The sequence below is a fragment of the Pseudorasbora parva genome, chromosome 5 (genome assembly GCF_024679245.1).
Source record: "Pseudorasbora parva isolate DD20220531a chromosome 5, ASM2467924v1, whole genome shotgun sequence".
Classification (NCBI taxonomy): domain Eukaryota; kingdom Metazoa; phylum Chordata; class Actinopteri; order Cypriniformes; family Gobionidae; genus Pseudorasbora; species Pseudorasbora parva.
Window position 1 is genome coordinate 49,413,831 of NC_090176.1, and position 24,747 is coordinate 49,438,577.

Below are 24,747 nucleotides of genomic sequence, written 5' to 3' on the forward strand. Positions count from 1 at the left end.
GTGCCCCTGAGGGCGGAGTTTATGTAAATTATAGGGTTAGTGATGTTACTAACCTGGGAGGAAACTCGTTGTAGTTTCTACCCGCCGTTTGTTGTAGTCCTTAAAGAGATTTCTGTAAAAGAAAATCTCTCCCTTTGCTCTGAACTTTGAGCGTCGTAACTTTACAGATGTTGTTTATGCTCAAACAGCATTTAAAAGCTTAAAATCATAATCAACCAACCCTTTAAACTTTGTTATTTCGTCATGAATCACTGCAGAAACATAACCCGAACCAATCTCTCCACAGCTCTAATCGTCCACGAGGGCCCGTCCGTTTTCCGCATATTCCATCGCTGGCAGGCCGTCAATCAGCAGTGGAAGGTTTTAAATTATGACAAAAAGAGAGACAGCGAGGAGCTGAAGAAAAGCGAGGAACTGACGCGTTCGCTGCTCCACCAGAGGGAGCCGGTGAGAGTTGATGTCTCTCCGTCACCGTCTTCATTATTGGCTGCTGCTGGAACGCCAGCGCTCAACATGGCCGACGGCTCGACAAACACCACAGCGGCCACGCAGGACCACACAGGCACTGACGGGCCGGCTTTGCCTGACCAACACTGTCCGTATAACCTTCTGTATTTATTGAGCCATCTCCGGCCACACGAGCCACGGAGCCCGCCGAGTCACATCAGCACGAACACCACCAAACCTAGAGAAGTGGTGATGAGAGTTACTACCGTCTGAGGACACGTGTCCACTGGAGGCCTTACGATGGGACACTTGAAACGCATTTCAGCACAGACAGACGATAAGCACAGCGTTGAAACTGTTAGGTTGGATTATTCATGACTTTAAAGGAACTGTATGTAAGAAATGTTTTTCAATTAATCATAAAATGACCCTGATATGTCACTAGACATTAGGAAATCATGTTAATTTCAAACACTTATATCACTGACAACATAGTCTGGCCAGGATATTGTCATTTAAAAACTGTTGTTGATGTTGACATGTTGTGTATTGGCCTGAAGCTCCGCCCTCCACCTATCGACCAATCACAAAGTCAGTAGCGTTTCGGCACCCGGGTTGCCAGATCTGCTCTAGTTACCACAGCTGCAGATCTACAAACGTTCCTGCTGATCCTGCAGCCAATCTGGCAACCTCGAGTCAGGGGGAGGGGGAGGGGGAGGGGGATACACCGCTCTACAGTCATTTGAAAGTGATTGCAGTACCAGTTTTGGCCACAATCTTACATACGCTTCCTTTAATATATGCTGATAATGAACAATATATGTTTTTAATTGCAGATTCAGAGCAGAATTGAAGGGGATAGTTCACCTAAAAACGAATATGATCCCATAATTTACTAACCCTCAAGCCATCCTAGGTGTATATGACTTACTTCTTTTAGCCCAAACAAAGTCGGAGTTATATAAAAAAATATTTTGGCTCTTCCAAGCTTTGAATGGCAATGAATGCACCTTAGATTTTGAAGCCCAAAAAAAGTGCATCCTTCCATCATAAAAGTAATTCATATGGCTCCAGTGGGTTAATAAAGGCCATATTTGACACCCAAAACATATCCATAATTACAACTTTATAAACTCTAATTTTTCTAAAAAAAAATCAAATTTTAGACTTATCATTCATTACCAGCGTTAAGTTTTGCTCTATCCTCTACACTTCCATGGATAACAGTGATTATTATTACAGTTTAAATATGGATATTTTTAGATTAGAAAAATTAGATTAAAAAGGTCTTTATTAAACCACTGGGTCCGTACAGATTACTTTTATGATGGATGGATATGCTCTTTGAGCTTCAAAATTTTAGTTACCATTCACTGACATTATAAAGCTCTGAAGAGCCAGGATATCATTAACCTAACTCTGATTGTATTAGTCTAGAAGAAGAATGTCATATACACCTAGGATGGCTTGAGGGCGAGTAAAACTTTGGATAATTTTTGGGTGAACTATCCGATTAAAATGACAGTTCACCCAAAAATGGACATTCTGTCATTCTATACTGGCCCTAATGATGCCACAAAGACGAATTCATAGTTTTCAGGCATGTGACTGGCGTAGAGACGCCATAGAACCGCAAAACAGGCCTTTCTATCGATTTCAAGCCACGACTATTTAGAGCACCTCAAAAAAAAAGAAAAAAGAAAAGCAAAATATGTGAACAAAATGCAAGTTTTGGGCACTTGTGATCATCATACCTTAAATGTACTAAAACACTGATATTACAAGATCAAATTGAGTAAACAGCTTACTGATCATGCATACTACATACAGATGAGCACAGAATATGAATGCAATGCACTAATTGGTGAAGCATTTCCTTTATAATGGTTTTCTATGGAAAAAAGGATAATAAAACACTGTGTGTTGCGTTTATATTCATGCATGTATGTACTGTAGTATGCATCATTAATAAGCTGTATATGGATTTAAACTTTTTCTTTCTTTCTTTCTATTTTTTTAGTGGTTTTAGTTTTAGCCAACATAACAATAATATTATTGATAACCCTGTTTGAGGGTGAGTAAACAATAAGAGCATTTTTGTTTTTGGGTGGACTGTTCCTTTATATTTAGACAATATTTACAAAAAAAAAAATACATATTTGAAAACTGAACGTGCACTATCCATTGAAAAGACAGGTGTTAGTTTTAGGAAATTCTGAATATGTTTACAGTAACGTTATTGGTGCCGCCACAGAGACGCGTGGATCAGCCCATGACCCTTTCACTGTCCATAAATAATGAGTGACAGCTGTCAATCATCACTTTGACAGATGCCACTCAGGACTGCAGCTCAATCTGTTGAAAAGCACAAGCCGTCCTGATGAAACTCTCTTGCTTTTTCTCTGTTCTTCTCAAGCTTGCTGGTAATGCATGTTTTCATACTCTCGCAATCTTTGTGAGGATATTGATCATCTCAAGTCATAATAAGGACGTCCATGTGAACATTTCCCTCTTGAGCACTTAAAGTCAACATAAAATGAACTATTTTTATAACACGTCTCTTATTATGTCTGGGGTATTATTGTGCACAAATCATCAGTGCACTATAAAGTTTGTCTTCTTAATCTCTAATCAAAATGTAATTACTTGCTCTGCCTCTGAAATAACTTTCCTTCACAATTTTTCAGCCCGTCGTACCAGATGATTCTTGTATGAAACACTCAATTTTTACAATCCAATCCATTCCTGATGGATAAAATCAAGTCCTGCTATACATTATTTATTCTGGTTTCAATGGAAATACATCGCATAATAGAAGTAAAATATGAACAGTGTTTCATGTTGACTTTAACATCAGGAGAATTAATGAAAGCAAATTATATGAAAAACATTTTTTACCATCTCTTTCTCCCACAGACAAACAGTGAAGACATTTTGGGTTTGATTATTAAAAGACTAGTTCACTCTAATTTGTCATCATTTACAGTATTCACCCTCATAAATATAAAAACAAAAGATGATTAATAGCGAAAATCAACCAAAAAACGGATTCTGAAAAGAACATGAGGTCAAGTAAACGATGACAAAAATGTTATTTTTGGATGACGCAGTTTACTTGTTTTGCCATCAGATATTTCTATCAAATATACCAAATTCAACATGGTGTGCTGAGATCCATATTTTTGTCATGTTGCCATTTCATATCCAATGAAATAAAACTAATGTATAAACGAACATCAGCATGAAACTGCTGAAATATTACTCATCTTTGGAATCAGAAGTGTCTGAGGTCTCGTGTGATGGAGGACAGAGGAAGGTTTGACCCATCTCAGCACCTGTAGGGCGTCAGGTAACTCCAAACGCTGAATAATTCAGACGATGAAGAGCTGCTATCAATAAGACGACAGCCAACAGGAAGATCCCTGAGTTCATCATGAACACATCTGCCCCACTTCAGCATCTTTAAAGACAAAAGCAGACATGGGTCAATGAAAGATTAAACACCCAATAACATTAACACTGTAGTTCGGTCTTGATGTTCACTTCTATAGTGAAAGTTAACTAAATGGCCTTTTAGTAAATAAACTCAGTTTTTCTCTCGATGTTGAGGACCCATCCTGAAATATTCGTCCAATCACACCCAATGTTTGTTTTTGGGTGGACTATTCCTTTATATTTAGAAAAAATAAATTTGAAAACTTCGAACTCATATTATGTCTTTATTCAGCACAACTCAATTCAATAACTGTGTTAGTGTTGTAAAGTTTATGAATTAGTAAATAAAAAAATAAATGAATTAATAAAAAAAAAATATTATAATACATTCATGGATTACACAAAATATACACAAAATACATACATATACAATGTAGGTCATAAACATATAAATATACAGAAGAAAAAAACAATTCTAAGCAGAGAAAGATTGGAAATACTGTAAGAAAGATATGTTTTTAGTTGAGACTTGAAGGAGGATATAGTAACAGTGTCGCGTAGAGAAAAGGGGAGGGAATTCCAGAGTTTTAATTATACATTAAAAATAAAAATTATTATACCAAACTGGTAGTACAGATATACTCAATTAAAGCTTATAAGTCAAAAGGTTTACTGTATATTATAGGCATCGCGCCACTTCGCTTCAGAAGGCCTTTATTAACCAGTCGTGTGGAGCAGTTTTATGATGGATGGATGCGATTTTATGGACTTCATAAATGAGGCAACACGTCACTGCCATTATAAAGCTTTGAAGAGTCAGGACTTTTTAAATATAACTCCGATTGTGTTCGTCTGAAAGAAGAATGTCATATACAGCTAGGATGACTTGGAGGTGAGTAAATCATGGGATCATTTTCATTTTTGGGTGAACTATCCCTTTCAACCATGGGCGTCTGAACCATTGTGTGTGGGTGGGACAAACCCACCCACTTTTTAAGACCAATGATATTGGACCCACTCACTTTTATCGTCTCTAATTCAGCACATGTCTGTTTACCTTGACTACCCCTTAACCGAGAAACTTATTAAAGCAGCACTAGGTAACTTTTCAACCTTCATAATATATTTTCAAGACTCTTGTGATGATAAATCAACTTACAATAGGTTGAATGACACGTCTGCCATAGCCTGACGAGGTCTGTATCGTTTTTAATCGTACTTTTAAACTTCGGGTTTCGGGTAGTAACCCGAGAACAAAAAGAACTACAAAATTCGACTGCTTTACGGCATATACGTCACTTCCACCAACACCCACACTTCCTTACATTCGGACGTGTGAGCCCAACTTTGTTCGTTGGATAATATAGTCATGTCCGAAGCAGCACAGACAAATAAGAAAGAAAAGGTTTTGTTGGAGGAAAGCAATAAGAGGAAACGAAAAAGTGATGTGATTAAAGGCAGGACGAGGATCAACATGTGACCAGCGTTTGCTCGTCGGCGTGAGCTGAAGGAGGCGTGCCCGACCGATGCTGTCCTGCTTGTTATGGTGATTACCTACCACTCAAACATTGAACTGAAGTATCATATAGATTCTGTAAAACGGTAACCAATAGACTCCTATAATGACGCTGGCTTGTAAACGTGAGCATCGCGATTATTTGGCGTTTGAAAAAAAAAAAAACATGAAATTATATTCATATGACTGAAGCATATGCCACCGACTGTACCTGGGATGAAGACATTTCACACGCGCCGCCAGAAGAACACCTGCATGTGAACTCCTCCTGCAGTGTTCAGGGGAACTGTTAGTGCTGCACCGACCCGCGGGGCCGCTTTTATGAAGTTATTTGGCCCGCCCCGCACCACTGTATATATTTTTACAACCCGCCCCGCACCCGCGACCATTAAATAGACATACGGGGTCCGCGGGTTATGAGACGACCCGCGCATCACTAGTTCAGGGCTATCAGGGCTGTCATGTCAACAAATGCACGTGCGATGGCATCCCCTGTTGTAGGATGACAGAGCTTACGACAGTAGTTGAGGACATTATTTTTTCCAAACTGTAGGGGGACCCCGAGAGCAAAAGTTGTCAAGTGCTGCTTTAAGAAACTTATTATTAAACACATGTTAAACGCTTTATTTCCCCTTTTCTAATATTTTCTCTTTTTTTACTGAAAATAAATACCTTTCCGATCTGATATGTGATAGCAGTGGCTATTTAACAACAGAAAGTGCAGTCCATTTCATGACTGAATGACTGTTTGTTTTATATTTAACACAGCAGCCCCGATCACACAGAACGCGTTTTTACAGCGAGAGGCGCCTTTTTGAATAGATTTCGTTTGGCAGAGAGCGTTATGCGCGCTGCTCATGCGCCCTGGGCGCCTCGCGTTTTTGAAGGGGAGGGCAGAGCATCCAGTGTGGCAAAAGGCGGATTCGAACCTATGCTCGATTTGCGTCTAAACATGTTGCCATGCGTCTTACCCCTACTCTATAGCCACAGTACATAATTCAGTGATTTACGTAATTTTATCTGGCCCAATCAATCGTTTAGTAAACGGCACTTTTTCAGTCTGGACACGGAGCATAAAAAACATGCAACTTGTTCATTATCATTATCTGTGAAACTGTTGATTTCGATAGTCGCTACTGACCCATCTACTTTTTATTTGCTTCTGACGCCCATGATTTCAACATTAATTTCAACATATATGGTAAAAGCAGTTTGGAATTGTTTTTCTTCACAGAAGCTTTGTGTAAGTGCTAGTAAAATATTTAAACTCCAGACAATATTTCATGTCTATTTTAATTGAGACAAGTAGCCGTGTAATAAGCGGGATAATTAGATCCAGCCGGTTGTTATCGCAGAATAAACTCCTTCAGAGTGACGCAAGATCTGGGTTTATTCTGCGATAACAACCGGCTGGGTGTACGTTATCCCAAGTTACATAATAACCATAACTTCATTTTAAAGAGTACTTTTCTTTTCCACAGCCTCTGTTGTTACTAACTTCCAAATTGTTTCTAGTTGTTCCCAAAGACTTGCTTTTGATGAAACTTTTGTGCGACTTATCCTATACATATATTCTTCATGGGAGTGCAACTGCCAAACTCTTTGGCCAAAGTAGCTACTCTGATAGGTCAATCTCAGCTGTGGATTATGGGTAGTGTCTTTTGGATCTACAGAAGCATATCTCATCAAACTCATGGTACATCTGTCTTGAAAGCTTTATACAAATGACTGTCTCTTTGGAAACACAATGAATGGATTGTACCTTGGGAACAGAAGAGGAGTGTTGAGCTCTGACACACACTGTGATCAGAAAAGCATGAAATTCATTCTGCCCGTTTCCTTTTATCTTCCCTCTCTCTACTAGAGGTGGAAAGGGAAAAAGGGTTGTCGGATTGCTTCCTGGCTCCTGTTTGAAGTTTGAAATGACAGTCATTACAGGTTGCTGCAGTTTTTCAATCTGGAAACATCAAAAATGCTGCGTCAGAAATGAGTGTGATCCCCTGCCACGCTTTTAATCAAACGCTCTGAGACTTATAATACACAGAAACTATTACAGTCAGATACGTGAGCACAATTCACACAGACTCTTCTGAGAAGATGACAGATGTAGATCCTAGGGGGATTGGCAGGATTGTGGGAAGGATATAGAGTTCATAAATGTTCCCTGGAATACTTGAATCTGATTGGACAATGGCAAATATGTTTAAATAATGACGGACTGTCTCTTCTCATAAAATCATTAAAGCGGCATAAATGTACAGTAACAGTTGGTCATAATCATAAAGCAAACAATATAAGAATTTTCCATTACAGGACCAAAATTTAAAAACTTAAAATAAGATGAGACTACACATTTTTATCAATTATTAATTTATCTCCACTCTGAATATTTAAAATACCAAAATGTTTAATCTATTATATACAATATTAAATAGTCAACTTTTTGACCAAGTCAATTGTAAAATATATAAGCATAAAAACAATGTGTTTTAAATGTTTTTTACTGGGAAAAAATGATGAAGAAATATACGTACCAGAACAAAAAATAAATTGTCGTACTGACCTGTAATACCGATGCCTGGATGCTTTAAGCTTTTCGAGTGTTTACATGTTATATTATTTATTTATTTTTACCGTTTTGAGCATTATAGCCCACATAAGTGATGCAAAGAGTTCGAGCTGTACCTGATGATCTGATGTGATTAGATGTGGCACTCGATTCGAAAGGTTTGTGATCCGGTTCTGCTCCAGATCTCTGCGAGGGAGGGGAGACTTGGGAATAAAAACACAAACAGACATGATACAAGGCGATATGACTGACAGCTCTCATGAACACACCTGTGGATAAAGCTCATCGCTTCTGCTGCAAGATGCGACTTTTTACTGTCCATTTCTAATGTGAGCGAATAAAATCAACGCATTACGCCGTGATCAGAGCAGAGGATGTTTCACAAGGAGACCTTTTGTCCAACAACCCATCACCCTTTTCCCTATCAGTCAATTATTGCAGAATTATTTTAAAAAGGTGAATCGCTGATTATTGCAAATGACTCAATTAAAGCAATTACTGCACATAATAACTGAATCCTTAGGGCACATTAAATGAATCATTTTAATTATGGAGCAGCCTGAACCTGTGAAAGTGCAGGTCACTTTCACCGCAAAATCTAAAGAAATAAACTACAGTAGAAATTATCTTATTTTTACTTACAGAACATGTTGTTTTGCATTCAAGACAATGAATTCCCTCACAAATGCATTAACATAATACAAATTAATGAAATGTAATGAAAAAAATGACTGTATGAATTAGGCATACATGTAATCACTAATGGGTTACCATGGACATGAACGTAATGCATTTTTTTTTTTTTTTTGCATTAAAAATAAATCAAAATGCTCTGGGGGAAAATTATGAGTATTATATTGGTAAGCAAATACATTACTTTTTCCGGTCAATCCAATTGGCCAATGGCAAATATATTTTAATATGATGACAGACTGATTTCCTACCTGATTCCACTTCCCTCTCTCGCTTACCAAAAAATAATTTACACCCAAATGCCATAAGTGGCATAATGTAGAGTTCCAGTTGGTCATTCTCACAAAGACAAAATTGCAAACTTGAACTAAAAGTAGATGAACCTAAAAATGTTTAATCAATTTACCTCCACTCTGAATATTTAAAATACAAAAATGTTATGATGTAACTATAATATACAATATTATAAACAAAATATACAGTAAAAGTGTTGATTTATAGTAACGGAGAAAAAAATGTAAGCATAAAAACAATAGTTGTAATATTTATTACTGAAAAAATATATTATTTTTTTCAGTCACACTTTAGTTTAGGGTCCAATTCTCACTATAACTAACTAACTAATTAGTAAATTGTTAATTTAGGTATTGCGTCAGATTAAGGGATATAGAATAAGTTCATGCAGAATAAGGCATTATGTGTTTTATAAGTACTAATAAACAGCCAACATCCTATTATATGCTTGATAATAGAGGAATGTTACTAGGTAAAAAATTATTTAGAAAAAGTTACCTGGTTGCCTTAAAATTTTGAGTTCATTGAAATTAAAATTTTCAGTTAATACAATTCATTTTTTTTGAGATTCGACAACCTTTATTAAAATATTATTAAAAGCTTTTGTAAGTATATTGGGTAATTGTGTGTTTTATTTCTGATGACGCAGTGAAACATGCCAAATAGTGCAATTTTCATGATTTATCAAATTTTTTATGTGGTTCAGATACAAAAATATTTTGAGTTTCTACTTATTAAACACATTTCCTTAATTGTATCAACTCAAAATTTTTATTTCAATAAACTCAAAATTTTAAGGCAACCAGGTTACTTACTTTTTTAAGTTAAATCAACAAAAAACAATCTTTTTTTTTTTACAGTGTAGTAACCAAGCAGATCTGGGCAGCCATTAACTACTATAGTATCCCCCCCCCCCCCAAATATCTTAGTCAATGGCTGCCCAGATCTGCTCGTCTACACTACATTCTTCCACATATCTTCCTTTGTGTTCAGCAGAAGAAAGAAATTCATACAGGTTTGGAACAACTTGAGGTAGAGTAAATCATGACAGAATTTTAATGGGTAAGCTATCCCTTTAATAGTGAGAATTGGACCATAAACTAAAGTGTCACCCCTTTTTTCTTTTGAGTTTCGGGTGAAATGTGTCCTGGTGTTCACCTTATCACCGTACCATCTTCCTGTCTTATTTATTTCGACACTACACCTCTGGTATCTTCATAACACGGTTGGATTAAGCAGGTTTAGACGGAGCCTTCAGCTTGAGCCGCTCCGCCCAGGAAACTGCAGCGTGTGCGTTTTCTGAGATCCAGCGGAGGATTGAGAGGCTTGTGTGCTCTCAGCAAACTGTTGGTGCGAAGACAAGCAAACTGAGATCATCCGCCCTGAAAGAGACACTACACTTTATCAAAGCCTCACAGTCTGCCAAAAAAATGAGGTTTTATTACTGCATTATGAACAGATCCCTCCCAGTCTGACTCATTTCCATAAATCGATTCGTTTCAATGAACTGGTTATAAAAGACGTTGACATGACATAATACACGCACAAAAAAAAAAAAAAATTGCTAAACGTAGGCATGTATAATCCACATCATTATCTGCTGATCCAATAGGGATTGTGGAGATACAGAAAGATGTTAGGCTCATTTTGTAGCATGGTAAGTTATTTAGGGGCCGAGCACCGAAGGTTTATATAGACCCTATTTTATCCATCAGTTTTATTGTTATTTTTCCCCAGTGGGAGTCTATGGCAGCTATTTTACCTGGGAAAATGATGAAAATTGGCACACTTGTAGTGATGGTAATAAATAACAATCTGACCAAATTTGGGTCTCTAGGACCAACTCTATAGCGCCACCACCAGTTCAAAAATTAACTTTTCAAGTGTTTATTACTTTAGAACATTTAGAGTAGTGGCCATTTTGAAAAGCACAGTTTTCCTTTTTTCACTTTCATAAGGAGGTTGACCCGACATTGGATATTCGCGCCGCATTAACCAATCAGGAGCTTGCTCTAGTAGTAACAACAATGAGGACAAAATCATATGTGGATACCCGGAGCTGTATGATACATCTTTGTACCTTATAACAGGGATACAAAGATCTTGCTTGGAAGAAAGTGAATGAGGAGGTCGGACAATCGGATTAGCTGTAAAAAAAAAAACATCTTTACTCAATTTGAGCTATACATAGGCCATTAAAACTACAAGCTAGTTTAAGCCGGCAAATTGAGCTTATCCGCCGTATTTTAAAACAATCCATGTCAGCCATTTTACAACGAGATGAACCACCTGGCATGAAGCTCCCCCCCTCCCATGATGCAAATTTGCGTATGTTGAGAAGTGAATGTCACACGCGAGTGTTAACTTAATAGCATAATTTATTTGCACAATTTGCAACTAGTGTGAACGCACCATTAGTGTACCTTCGGTGCTTATCCCCGCATCGCTGCTGGCAGCTATATTTTATGTGTTGTGTTTTTGTTGTTGTTCAGGACAGAAGGGAATCAGTTTTATTTTGTTTGATCTTTTATTTGAAGCAACACTGGCTGCTGTATAAAGTACATGGACATGAACATTTATTTTTTTCTTTAGAAAATCCAACAAGTATAGGCTGTGCAGTATGTGAGACATTCCAGTAATCAAACTCAAGCAACATAATTGCTTCAAAATGCAAAGCTTCAGCTTTTATGATGCACAAAAGCATTTAGTAGAAAAGAACACGATTAATTAAAGCACTTGAACTCTTTTAAGGCATTTGTGTTTCACAAGAACCGCCACCTAATGGAGAGTTGCAGAAGGTTGATGGACGTCGGTGTTGGAGACATCTGTTTTACATCATGTCCAGCTGCATAAAAAAATATTAGTCAACAACTTAGCATGTCATAATGAGAGATTTCATTCATTTAATTTTTAACGTTTATCAGAGCATAATCCCACTCACAAATATAGTAATTGATATGATTGTCAACAAAACCATGAAACACTCACCAGATCATCGACATCGCCAGTGTCGTCCTGCGCTGGAGCCGCCTGCACTTCCTCCTTCTGTTCGAATGCCAGGAACTAAACCAGCAAATATTACAGAGTAAACCACAATAATACACAGACTTTACCAACAACTTCTGCATATTAATGAGGACCTATTATGCCCTTTTATAAAGTCTTGATGATGTTTTGGGGCTTTAATAGAACTGGATTTCATGCTTTAATCAAAAACACATTATTTCCTCATATTCTCCATTGTTGCGGCTCCTCTCTTCCCAGTCTGTCAGTAACGCTCTGTTAAGTTCCTGTCTCTGAAGCCCCGCCTTCTGAAAAGCACACTGTGCTCTGATTGGTCAGCTGGATCAGCATGTTGTGATCAGTGTTGGGTGTAACTAGTTACTGAGTAATTAGGTACTGTAATTTAATTACTTTCCCCTTGAAAAAGTAACGTAAGGGATTGCTCTTATTTTTTCTGTAATTTAATTACAGTTACTTTGATGTAATTAAACTAAATACTTTGAAGAGACTGTAGAACAATTATATATAATACAATAGTGGAATTAACATCAACATTTCAAGCATAACTTTAATATGCATGTTTTTAATGTATCCTTCTCACATTTGTAATCCTTTGGTTAGTAAATAAGAACAATTTGTAGTTTTATGTGACCCTTGACCACAAAACATAAAGCGGGTAAAAAAAATTACATTTAGATTTATACCTTATCTGAAAGCTGAATAAAGAAGATTTCCATTGGTTTGTTCGATAGGAATATTTTAAAATCTGGAAAATCTCCTTTAAAGTTGTCCAAATAAAGTCCTTAGCAATGCATAATACTACTTCTAATAAAGTTTTGATATATTTACATTAAGAAATGTACTAAATATCTTCATGGAACATGATCTTAATATCCTAATGATTTTTGGCATAATAGAAAAATGTATAATGTTGACCCATACGATGTATTGTTGGCTATTGCCACAGATATACCCGTGAGACGCAGGACTGGTGTTGAGCTCAAGGGTCACATGTTATTTATTTCAATTAATGTCTATCCTTGAATCACTAGTCGAGGTTCATATGGGATTCAGAAAGTAATTAGTAATGAAATACTTTTTGGAGAGAGTCATTTGTACAGTAATCTAATTACTATTAAGTAATTAATTACTTTTTTAGAGTAACTTACCCAACACTGGTTGTGATTGGTCATGCAAAAAGCCCCGCTCCTTACCATATCCGTACACATTACTAACTAACTCCACCAGGCCTTGACCTTCGTAATTAAGAGTGTTTATTAGCATATCGGTTTTTGCTGTGGTTTTGAGAGTCACAGTATTGAATATGACTACTAAAATTTTAACACACTGACATCAGCACTTATGTGTATTGTTCCCATAAGTACCTGCTTTGCGTCTTGTTTGGAGACGCTACTTCCTTCCACTTCCTCTTTGTTTATCAGCGTCAGGGCATCTGAAACACAAGCACATGTTGAAGACATGATGACTTCAGCTCAACATGAGCAGAAGGCCTGTTCTTTACCTTGGATGAGCAGATCCCAGAATTCCTGAAGATTCCTGTCAGGAACGCTCCTCTTCAGGGACTGCATGTAACTGTTAAACAGCTCTGCGTTTCCACTCTGATGGAGTAAATGTCATTGGGAGATTGTGGTCAGGTGCAGTGGGACGTAAGCAAATTCACCAAAGCTCTGAGCTCATGTACTCATACTGAAACACCTAACATGTAAGGAATAATTGACTTCAGGCCGTTGATTTATTAGAAAAATAATGCACGCCCGAGGTGGTGATGCGGTCACGACCCGAAGCGGCATTATTTTTTTTCTAATAATTCAACGGCCTGAAGTCAATTATTCCGCTTATACTACGGTTACCTAGCCTGACAAGCCAGACCCACATCAAGATGTTTGGTCTGGAAACTCACAATTGACGGCTCAATCCGAGGGGCGGATAAACGGTTGTCTTTCAAACTCCCTCTTCACGCAATAGGATAGCGCTACACCAACCAGAGCAACGAAGGTGGAGCGGAGCTCGTTGACAGATTAAACTTTCGCCGCATCCAGTCAGCAAAACTCCTAAGGGGAAAAAACTAATCTTCCCTTCTTAAGAATGACTTCTTGAGGGAATGACTTCTTGAGGGAATGACTTCCCTTCGAAAGACCGCCGTTCGCCAGTTTCTGTGTTTACTAGAAGCACGCAAACGCAACTCGGCCGTCGTCATTATGGCCCCGCCCACCGACTCTATACACGATGTGATCACCCCGGCAAGAGTTAGGCGATTACAGCTCAGAAGGGTATTGAGAGTTCCTAGACGACACTCGCGGGCAGATTAGATTTGCTGCCGCTAGGGTACGTCTAGATTTCTAGGCTAACGGTTACCAAACCTCAAGACATCAATCTGATGATATATTTAAAGGGATTTGTCTGGTTTTTGTACTTAAATCGTTATTGTGAGTAGGACTATTTCTCCCGGTCTCATCCAACGGTTCTTTTACTAGTTCTGAAACGTCATTTTTGAGGTGGTAATGGGCTTCGATATCATTCTACTGCAGTTATTAATGGAGATATTAGAAAGAGAGAGAGAGAGAGAGAGAGAGAGAGAGAGAGAGAGAGAGAGAGATAGCTTGTGTGAGTTAGGCTACCTCTTTACGGCTCTAAACAGCGTTGTTAACTCACTAGTGAAAAAATGTAATTTGTAATTTTAGCTGGCTAAAACTGGTGAATTTAAACAATGGCTAAGTGGCTAAACTCATCTCGTTGTCATGTAAGGGACCTGTTCATGTTGGATGGACATTTTAATTGCGTTTTGTGTCTGTTAAGAGGCACAAAGACACCCGTTACGTGCATGCCCCCAAACCTGCCGTTTTAGCTGGGGGGGGAGCCTCTGGGCATTAACTGTAATAACTCTGTGTTGCAAGCACCAGTCCGGTTCGTTTTTTTTTCTATAGACTGTACTCACAAAGATATAACGATCAAGATAAACAAAAAAATTAGCCGGAGTTGTCCTTTAAATTGCTTTGTGGTTTTTTTTTGTCCTGTAAGTTTCAGTTATTACAGTTAACTATGCGAAGTGATATTGAACTGTAATGCTGCCTGGAACTACTTCTGCGTCGGACCTAGGCTGTATCCTCTACACCGCAAGTTACGCATTGGTTTTCATTTATACTTCTGCGTTGTTGTCCCATAGACCGTTAAAAAATATGGACGACTCGACATCATGCATTTTCAATTGGCAGACTTGAAGCTTTCAGGCGGCATGCACGGTGCTGACATCTTGGGACCGAGTCTGCGCAGTAGAGATTTCGGGACCGGAGTTGCGCAGTAGAGCGCAGGAAGTAAAGCAGGAAGTACAGCTGCGATATCAAAACACTCGATGCAGAAGTATAAATTGGGCTTAAAGGGTTACTTCAGCGATTAGCATATGGCTTTGTATAAGTAGAAACCCTGGAGTATATTCGAATGATCATGCTCCCCCCTCTCATATCCCCCAGAGATTTCTGGAAAAATTACTCCGGTGACGCAAATATCGTTAATTTGCGTCATCGGTAAAATGCTTGGCCAGAGGCTAAAGACTACAGCCAGCAGAGGGAGCAATTTCCGCATGTTTTCAACTCGCACATGGGGGATGGAGATCACACTCACAGCTCAGCTCAGGCATTCATGGAAACGGTGCGGCCGGCGGAGCAAAGTGAGTATTTTATCTTCTCAAGTTAATTCCTATGAAAGTTAATCTTCCAAAGGTATAAACTGAAAACGCACCTGACTGAACACGCGCTGAGAACTACTGCCGCAAGCGTGGACGCGTTTACCTCAGTTCTCAGAGCTCATTTAGCTCATCACGATGCGTGTAAAACTCCTGCTGCGTTTGCTGACACTTCCTCAACGGCTAAATCACAATATATTGAACGGACACGTTCAGTTTTTAATTGTAGTGTCTGTTCTCTAACTGAACTGATTTTATGAAGATGAACGCGGTGGTGGGAAAGTAAAAGTGATTCAGTAGCGGTAGCTTTGGGAGTGGCCTCACAGGGCAGTAAAGCATTCTGGGAATTGTAGTCTTTTATCCCCAGAACACAAAAACACCGTTACTGTCTTTTCTCAGTCTAGAAAGCACCAAATTCAAAAATAATTTCATATTTCTACTACATTAATGACCCAGTTTAAATACAGATTCATCTTCCCAGCGCTGAAGCACCCCTTTAAGACTCCAGGTGAGCTCAGACCATTAGACATGAATCCCTACATCCTCCAGTAGTGTGTTTTCCCTGCCGACCCAAAAAAAAACGACTGATCCTTAAGTGACCCCTGATTGGATACGGAGGTTTAATTGAGAGCTCACCGATACAGACTGATCCCTGAAAGCCTGGATACAGGCGATGCTCTTTGTGTAGTACTCAGGGCTCCTGTTGCCCAGCAACTGCTCAATCCTGTGGGTCAGCTGCTGGCACGCTGTCAAGGTTACAAAACAATGATTATTAAAGTGAATGCACTAACAAGAAAACCTGCGGCTAACATTCAGAAACAACAGCGAAATCAAAATCAATTAACTTGCACATCACATCGAGCAACTATTCAGTGCCTCAGAGATGATTAGCAACCTTGCAGACATGCCTGAAGAGGTACGACTGCATTTACATTAGATTACGCATAATAGTTGACACTTTTTTGAAGGTTACTAACGTAGGAGTTAGAGCTGAAAGGAATCAAACTGAACAATAAAATCTCACCCTGATCGAAGGAAACGGTCTTCTGTCTAACCAGTGTGCAGAAATCTCTCGACGGATTGACACTGCCAACCTGAAAGAGAGTGTGTTAAAGTGCAAAACTTTATACAGTATCAGTTTACAAAGTAAATATGAATATTATGCTACTGCAAATAACTCTCTGAAACAACTTTGATTCTGTATATTTTATATATAATATAAATTTTTCAATTGTAGTCTTTTAAAAAGGCCTCTGAAATAATAAACAGTGCAATGTAGTGTTGTCAAAAATATAGCTTTTTCGATACTGAAATATCTGAAACTATACTCATCATAATATATACTCAATACTCCTTTTCTGCAGAATTGATCATTTAATGTAATATATTTATCATATTTTTGAGGAAACTGATACTTTTATTTTTTAGGACTCCTTGATCAACAGAAAGCTCAAAAAGTACAGCCTTCATTTGAGATAGATTTTGTAACATTTACACCATTATAAATGCCTTTAAGGTCACAATTTAATTGAATAAAAGTATGTTTCTTTAACTTTTGAACTGTAGTGTATACAAACATTATAGAGTAATGTGCATTATTAAACAGGATTTTGTGTCACATGAGGGTCTCACCGATGTGACGTTGCCTTGCGTAATCTCAGCCAGGTTAAACTCTGTCTCTTCATCCAATTTGACTTTCTTCACATCTGGCTCATCAGCACTGATGAAGACACAACCAACAAACAGATCATCACCAACTAAAACCTGATTTCACATTATAAACAGCAAAAATGGCAGAAAGATCAACCTTTAAAAGTATGATGGCATCACAAAATAGAGGTGTGTCATATTACACAGTCCTCCTTAATCCTTCATTCCAATTGGTCAATCGCAAAATAAACCCCTCCCACATTGGTTTGCACTACTGCATATTTGTTCTTCAAGCTCACATGATGTAAATAATGAAAGATGTCCATTAATAGCTGTGCAAATATGTCTTCCACAATACATCTATCCCATCAAACCACCCAATGCTGGAACTCGTTGATTTGATCGGCAGCTCCAGTGTTGATTTGATCCATTCTCACCTGCTGCCGAACACATCTGCGCTTGTCTTCTGCTCTTTCTTTTTCACCACCACTTTCAGGGGGAACTTGGTCTTAACGTCCTGCAGAGGAGCCTGGCAGCGGGCGGACACGGCCTGGGGTCGCTCGAGGACCCTCTTCAGCCATGGCTCAACGGGCGGCAGGGGACCATCAGGATTCACACCGCGGTGATGCAAACACTGAGGACGCGAGCCAAGAAAAGATCAATGAGACACCGACCCGAGACAACATGGATTACACAGCCAATGTCACACACCTGAATCCCTCTATTACTGAAGGACAAAGGGCTCAGTGTGTGTGTGTGCATAGCAATACTTTTATTCAGCAAGGACGCATAAAATATTTTAATTTTTTTCTCAAGGTTTTTGAAACTCAAAAATTTTAGTTTTCTATTTCAAATAAATGCTCTTCTTGTGGACTTTCAATTCATCAAAGTGATGTTTTCAACATTAATTGTTTCTTGAGCAGAAAATCATCATATTAGAATGATTTCTGAAGGATCATGTGACACTGAAGTCCAATCAGCCAATCAGATTTGACCACCTAGATTAATATACACTGTAAAAATGTTATTTATTGTTACTTCATTATACCTAAGATATGAACATATAAATATATATCACTCAAAGGTTTTGGGTCAGTATGATTTATTTAATGTTTCTGAAAGAATGGTAAATGGACTGCATTTATATAGCGCTTTCAACAGACCCTATGGCCATCCAAAGCGCTTTACATATCGCCTCACATTCACCCATTCATACACCGACGGCGATGTCAGCCATGTAAGGCACCATCCAGCTCGTCGGGAGCAGCTGGGGTTAGGTGTCTTGCTCATGGACACCTCGACACTTGGTCAGATGGAACCGGGGATCGAACCACCAACCTTCTGGTTTGTAGACAACCTACATGAACCACTGAGCCACTGCCGCCCCTAAGTCTCGTCTGCTCCTTTATTTGATCAAAAATACAGTAAAAATAGAGAAACACTACAATTCAAAATAACTTTTCTTTTTTTAATATGTTTTTAAGTGTTATATATTTCTATAAAGGTAAACCTGAATTTATCATCATTACTCCAGGCTTCAGTGTCACATGATCCTTCAGAAATCATTCGGATATGCTGATTTGATGCTCAAGAAACATTATTATTATTATTATTATTAATATCAATGTTGATGAACAGTTGTGCTGTTTTTTGTGTGGAAACCATAGTACACTGCCATTCAATGGTTTGGGTCAATAATAATAATACTTTTATTCAGCAAGGACACGTTAAATGAATCAAAATAGTTTTTACAAAAGATGTATATTTCAAATAAATGCTATTCTTTTTACTTTTCTTTTTAAAACTTTTATTTGCATGCCTATATTTCTTTTCTGGTCTCTTCACACTCAGTTCGGAGAATCATGTAAATAAATGTTTTCAATTGATAATGGCCATATTTGAGGAAAGAGTCTAGTAGTTTGTATCACTGGATGCTGCTGTCGATCGTTTGACATTTCTAGTGCAAAACATTTAAAATGTTTCGCTTCTTATCTCACTCTCTTTTAGCGTTAAACTGGCGGTTTGCGCTGGATTTCAACCTCTGCTGATTTTGACATTGACAGGCCGAGGCAGACCCAAGCGGAAACCTTTCTCAGTTTCTCTTGAAGCCAATACAGAAGTGACTTAAATTCATCAACTGGCCACTAGAGACTCTCATTGAGCTCCGTGTTAAAATGCCCAACTTAACAGCAGAAAAAAAACATGTTTACAGCCTGGGACAAATTGTGGTTTTGGTCTATACGGCTAAATTTGCCCTTAATGACAACTGTGAGGGGGGTGAATTTTTTTTTATAGCTCATTCGTTTACATTATATAAAGCCTTAAAGTGCAGCATAATTAAGGGTGTGGCCACTTTGAGTGACAGGTGGATTGCCGTTTGTCTGCTGTCTGTTAATCATCGCACCACCTCAGCTACGCCCACGTCCCACCTTTTTGCAAATTTTCTGTTATCCAAGATGGCAATGGCCGGCTCGAACCTACTTTACGCTTCAGAACTGCTCTTCAGAATCCTATAGGTGACGTCACGAATAATTTCTAATTATTGGAGTGGACTTGTCCCACTCATTGTCTATGGTGGTTACACCCCTGCTATTTGTCTACTATAGCCCCATTTACACTGCATGGTTCAAGTGACCCAATTCCGATTTTCTCCTCTCATGTGGCACAGATCTGATATGACGGGACCGTGGGAAGCAGGAAAAAAACGCTTCGGGATCGGATTCAGGCCTTCCTCATATGTGGGAATAAATCCGATTTGATTCAGATAAGTGCGTTTGCGTCTGCCATGTAAGCGGCCAAATCGGATATTCCCAAGTAAACGCAAGTCGTACTTCATTGAAAAAAGGACAGAGGCATTAGGCTACTTCAACACAGATTTGAGTTGCATTTGGGCGGGTTTTGTTGTGAAAACCTGGCAACCTCGTCAAGGGCTCTCCTCTTTTTCTCCGCCTTACGAGAGAAATGTTTTGCTCACCTTTAAAGATGAGTGGAAAAGTGCGGAAAGCAAAACATTGAATAATCATTTTGACTGCGTCCATTGCATATCGCGCCGTTTTACTTCCTTTTCCGGTTAAGAACGTCTTGGGCTGTTTCGCCAGTGTACAGTGTAAATGCAAATATCGGATACGGGTCGCTTTTAAAACATGATTTAAGCGGGTCGTCAAACAAATCGGATATAGTCACCAAATCGGAATTGTGCATCAAGACCTGCAGTGTAAATGCAGCCTATGAGAGCATCAGATATTATTCCCATCATGCCTGGAAGAGTCTCTGGAACTGAGGGTTTGGTATGTGGTTGACTTTGAGGATGTCCACGCTCTCTCCATCCTCATCCTCCTCCACCAGCATCATGGAGTCGATCAGCGCGTCCACAGCCGTCAGCTGAGACTCTGACCACAGACATTCACACAAAGACACGATTATGGGTCTATATGTGCCTCAGAATCTGATAGTAACTAGCTCTGTAAAGTGAGGTCCCACCTGAGGGCGTGAACTTCTTGTTATTTTCCAACATTGGGAAAGTGAACTGTCGGAGATCCTCCATATAAGGCAGCTGCACGTACAGGAGACACTGGCGACGGGAGACATGAGGAGTAACTGTGGTGCACAACATAGTGAAGACTAGTGTGTGTTCTCCTAAATACACATACTTCATATTTCTCCTTAATGCAGGGAAAGGCGGCGCCCACTTGAGGGTTGCTGCGGCGGTCGTAAGCATAACGCACAATCGCTGCCATCTTCAGACCGTCAAGGGCACGAATAAGAGCGGACAGAGCCACTGCTGCATGCTGCACACACACAATAAAACACACTCACAAAAGATATGAATACACGCAGTGAAGTCAAAAGTCTCTGACGGCTTGTTAAAATGCTTCCATGCAGCTTTTTTCCCCCTTAACCCTCTGGCACTCTTCATTTAAGGATCACACTTGGCTCCTTCTCAGTCAAAAGTGAAAACATTTAATAAAAAAAAAAAATTCAGGAAATATATATATTTTTGTTTAATAATATTTTTATTATTATTTTCAATTTTGAGGGGATTTTATGATGCTGTGCAATATTTATAAAAATGTTATGAGTTTTTTTCCCATTACAATTAATATTTATTTATTGTTTAAATAAAAGCAATATTTCACATTGTAAATAAAGTGAGAAAAAAAGTGAGAAGAGCTATTTTGAGGCATTAAAAAATAAAAACGTATTGATTTGATTTCACATAATCTCAAAATTTGCTCTAGTACAGTCTTACCAGTTAATCTATCTCTCTCTCTCTCTCTCTCTCTCTCTCTCTCTCTCTCTCTCAGTGTGTGTATGTGTGTGTGTGTGTGTCTATTTTTTTCTTAAAATATTTTAGAGTGCTTTGCTTTTTTTCAGCAGAGTGGCTGATTTGTAGTTTATACCACCAAAAGACTCCTATTTTATTTGTGTTTCCCATTCATTTCATGTTGGTCATTTTTGCAAGAAGTCCTCGCTGCAGCCTGTAGCACGATGACGTACTGGATCAGATCCAACGCGTACTGGACACGCATGCACGGTGGTTTCATTCACAATTCGATGTCGTCATATACGCATGCGCAGAAGAGTTTTGGGGACATCATTGAATGCACAAGAGAGTTTTGCTGGATAGATAAATACTCAAACCGCTCGCGCAAAAATAACGATTAATAACATGCACACGCCATCAGGACACACGTTTTGCATTTTTCCTTGAATGTGTAGGCTGGTATTTTAAAGTTCTTTACAGATCGTGTTGCATTGAGGATTAAAATAACAGAGACAATTACTTGACTCATTTTTCCTTCCACTCAATAGCAAGTACGATCAGAATATATAAAAATTAACTGTTTTGCATGCATGTACAGCGAAACTAGGATAATTTAAGCATCACATTTATGAAAAGATGATTTATTAATCAATAATTACTTAATACTATTTATCAGTACTACAACTACACAGTTTAGAACATCATCTATATACAATAATGATCATACATTATGACTAGCGCATACCCATTATAAATTAACTCAGAGATCTGTATGAATGACATTGCCATAACGATCCACCATCCAGTACGTATTGGATCTGATCCAGCAACGTCATCGTGCTACAGGCTGCAGCGAGGGGTGTCTCCATTTTTGACCGCAAAGGAGTCAAGGATGACTTTTTTTTACCCTTTAAAATATCCAAATCATGCCCGTGATTTTTCTGTGCGTTCACATAGCTAATGTGACAAAAGTCATCGAGAGTCATCCCATGCCGATGAAGCAAAAATGTTTTTAATATCATTAAAATCGAAGAGGCCCAGAGGGTTAATACAAAATATTTACACTATTATTCAAAGGTTTGGGTTCAGAGTTCAATTAGTTAGTTTGTTTGTAACACTTTACGTAAAGCGTTTATGCATAATGCATTATAAAAGTATTTTTAATGCATTAATTATGCCTCGTAATGCATTGTGTGACTCATGAATAATTGTAACCAGTTATAATACACCTTTAGAAAGTATAATGCATTAAAACATGACAAACAACCAATTTTATATCTAGCAAGGACTCTGTGAATGTTATAATGCGTTTTAACTTTGGTTAAAATTATTTATGAATATTTATAATACATTATAATGTTTTGAATACCTTTATAATGCATTATACACGTGTTACTGTTTATTATATATATATATATGATTCAATTTAATTAAGCAAGGACCAATTAAATAGACCAAAATTGACAGTAAAGACATTTATAATGTTGCAAAACATTTCTATTTCGTGTTTTACCATATAAAATATAAAATAGCACAACATATTGATATTAATAAGAAATGTAATGGCTACTGAAAGATCAGTTATTCCAGCACTGAAATAAAATACACTTTATAATATATTTAAATAAAAATCAGCTCTTTTAAATCATTACAATTATAATAAATGATTACAGTTATAATACATTAAATATAATATACTTAAATTAAATATAAATTATATCTCACAATATTACTGCTTTTTTTAGGATCAAATAAATGCAGCCTTGCAGACTTTTTAAAAAGATCATAATGAACCAAAACCTTTGAAATTTTGTGTAATTACAAAATATATTATCAGCATAATAATAAGAGCAAAAAAATAACATTTACATGAGAATAGTCATGTAGTTACCTATAAACAGTGCAGAATCTGACATTCATTCTTAATTTTACATTATTTAAGTTTTTTTCAAAACCCCAAAACTTTGTTAATAAAAATGATTTTATGTGTCCTCAAACTTTTGGTCACCAACACCAGATGTCTTAAAACATCACAATTATTAAACTAATTATTCAAATTAAGCAAATAGTATCACAGTGAACACAAAGGCTTTGTAAAACTCACTTCATCATCTCTGGGAGCAAAAACTTTGACAACCTGGCTCCCCATAAACTGATGACGACGAATCTGCATCAAATACACAAACAAACAGTTGTTGTACATTATTAAGGAACCACACAAGGCCGGGCACATCAGTGAAAGTGTTTAATAGTACATAAGTATAAAAAATGATCTGTAAAATGATCTGATCTGAATGTGCTAACGTAATCGCCATGCTGAACGGACCACCATAAATAAACAATGTGTGATCAGTAGCTTCCTATTATCTCCAATCAGGGTTCTTACACTGATTCCACATTGAAGCAAAGCTATTTTATAAATATTGAACTCACAAAGTCAATTAAATATTTTAGAGCTGAGCAAAACAAGACCTTATAGCCACTTTAGAAAGTGTATTTGTACAAATGTGCCATGACTCGTTTGAAAAGAGCGCCATCTGCTGGACAGCATCTTACCAGCTCCTGTTTCGTGAAGCCAAGCACAGCAAAGCATTTTCCATCAGACTTATATTTCATCTGGTCCTCGTCCACCTTAGAAAACGGGACAATGTCGCTTCCATAACGGAAACCTATAGGAAACAGAGAGCATGAAGAGAAAGTGCTTGTTTAAAAACATTTCAAATCACATGCATTTCTATAGCGCTTTAGGGTCAAAACAGGTCCACAGTAATAAAAAGGAAAATTACAGTGTTTAATGTTGTAAAATTATTGCATATACTCTACTGTTCAAAAGTTATGCTTCTGAAAGAAGTCTCTTCTGATCAACAAGGCTGCATTTATTTAATAAAAAATAGCACACAAAAAAAAACCATCCTCTAAGGATGCGTTAAATCCGATAAAGTGTATAATAAAGGGGCTTTTGATCTTGTGAAATACTAAATTTTAGTACATTTTACAGTTTAAATATTTCTTATATGGGACAATATAAATATAATGCCCTAACGAAATAGATCTTTATCAATTCATGCGCATATATGCTCTCATGAATTGAGCGCTTTAGTCAAAATTGTCTGAAGAGACTGGGTCGCTTTATATGATGAATGAAAGTCTTACAGGTTTGAAATGATATTGGGGCG

The 24,747-nt window shown here is 37.8% G+C and overlaps 2 protein-coding genes and 1 long non-coding RNA gene across 3 annotated transcripts in view; 1 reads left to right on the plus strand and 2 right to left on the minus strand.

Moving 5' to 3' along the window:
- Positions 1–3,681, plus strand: part of marchf4b (membrane associated ring-CH-type finger 4b) — a 51,216-nt gene extending 47,535 nt beyond the window's left edge. Inside the window, exon 4 of the mRNA XM_067444618.1 lies at positions 287–3,681. Within this exon, the coding sequence (XP_067300719.1) occupies positions 287–720 (434 nt within the window). The 3' untranslated portion in view covers positions 721–3,681. The remainder of the gene's footprint in view (positions 1–286) is intronic.
- Positions 1,595–8,599, minus strand: LOC137075713 (uncharacterized). Its single transcript, XR_010905087.1, has 2 exons — positions 7,161–8,599; positions 1,595–3,907 (listed from the first exon to the last, which is right to left on the minus strand). It is a non-coding gene; the product is annotated as an uncharacterized lncRNA (long non-coding RNA).
- A 2,856-nt stretch (positions 8,600–11,455) lies between these two features.
- xrcc5 (X-ray repair complementing defective repair in Chinese hamster cells 5) overlaps positions 11,456–24,747 on the minus strand; it is a 33,735-nt gene continuing 20,443 nt past the window's right edge. The window contains exons 9-21 of the mRNA XM_067444619.1: positions 24,128–24,240; positions 23,676–23,738; positions 20,958–21,095; positions 20,788–20,878; positions 20,566–20,696; positions 17,745–17,941; positions 17,290–17,377; positions 16,682–16,751; positions 16,294–16,403; positions 13,480–13,576; positions 13,343–13,410; positions 11,943–12,017; positions 11,456–11,799 (exon numbers count right to left, since the gene is read on the minus strand). Coding sequence (XP_067300720.1) covers positions 11,785–11,799; positions 11,943–12,017; positions 13,343–13,410; positions 13,480–13,576; positions 16,294–16,403; positions 16,682–16,751; positions 17,290–17,377; positions 17,745–17,941; positions 20,566–20,696; positions 20,788–20,878; positions 20,958–21,095; positions 23,676–23,738; positions 24,128–24,240 — 1,256 coding nt within the window. The 3' untranslated portion in view covers positions 11,456–11,784. The remainder of the gene's footprint in view (positions 11,800–11,942; positions 12,018–13,342; positions 13,411–13,479; positions 13,577–16,293; positions 16,404–16,681; positions 16,752–17,289; positions 17,378–17,744; positions 17,942–20,565; positions 20,697–20,787; positions 20,879–20,957; positions 21,096–23,675; positions 23,739–24,127; positions 24,241–24,747) is intronic.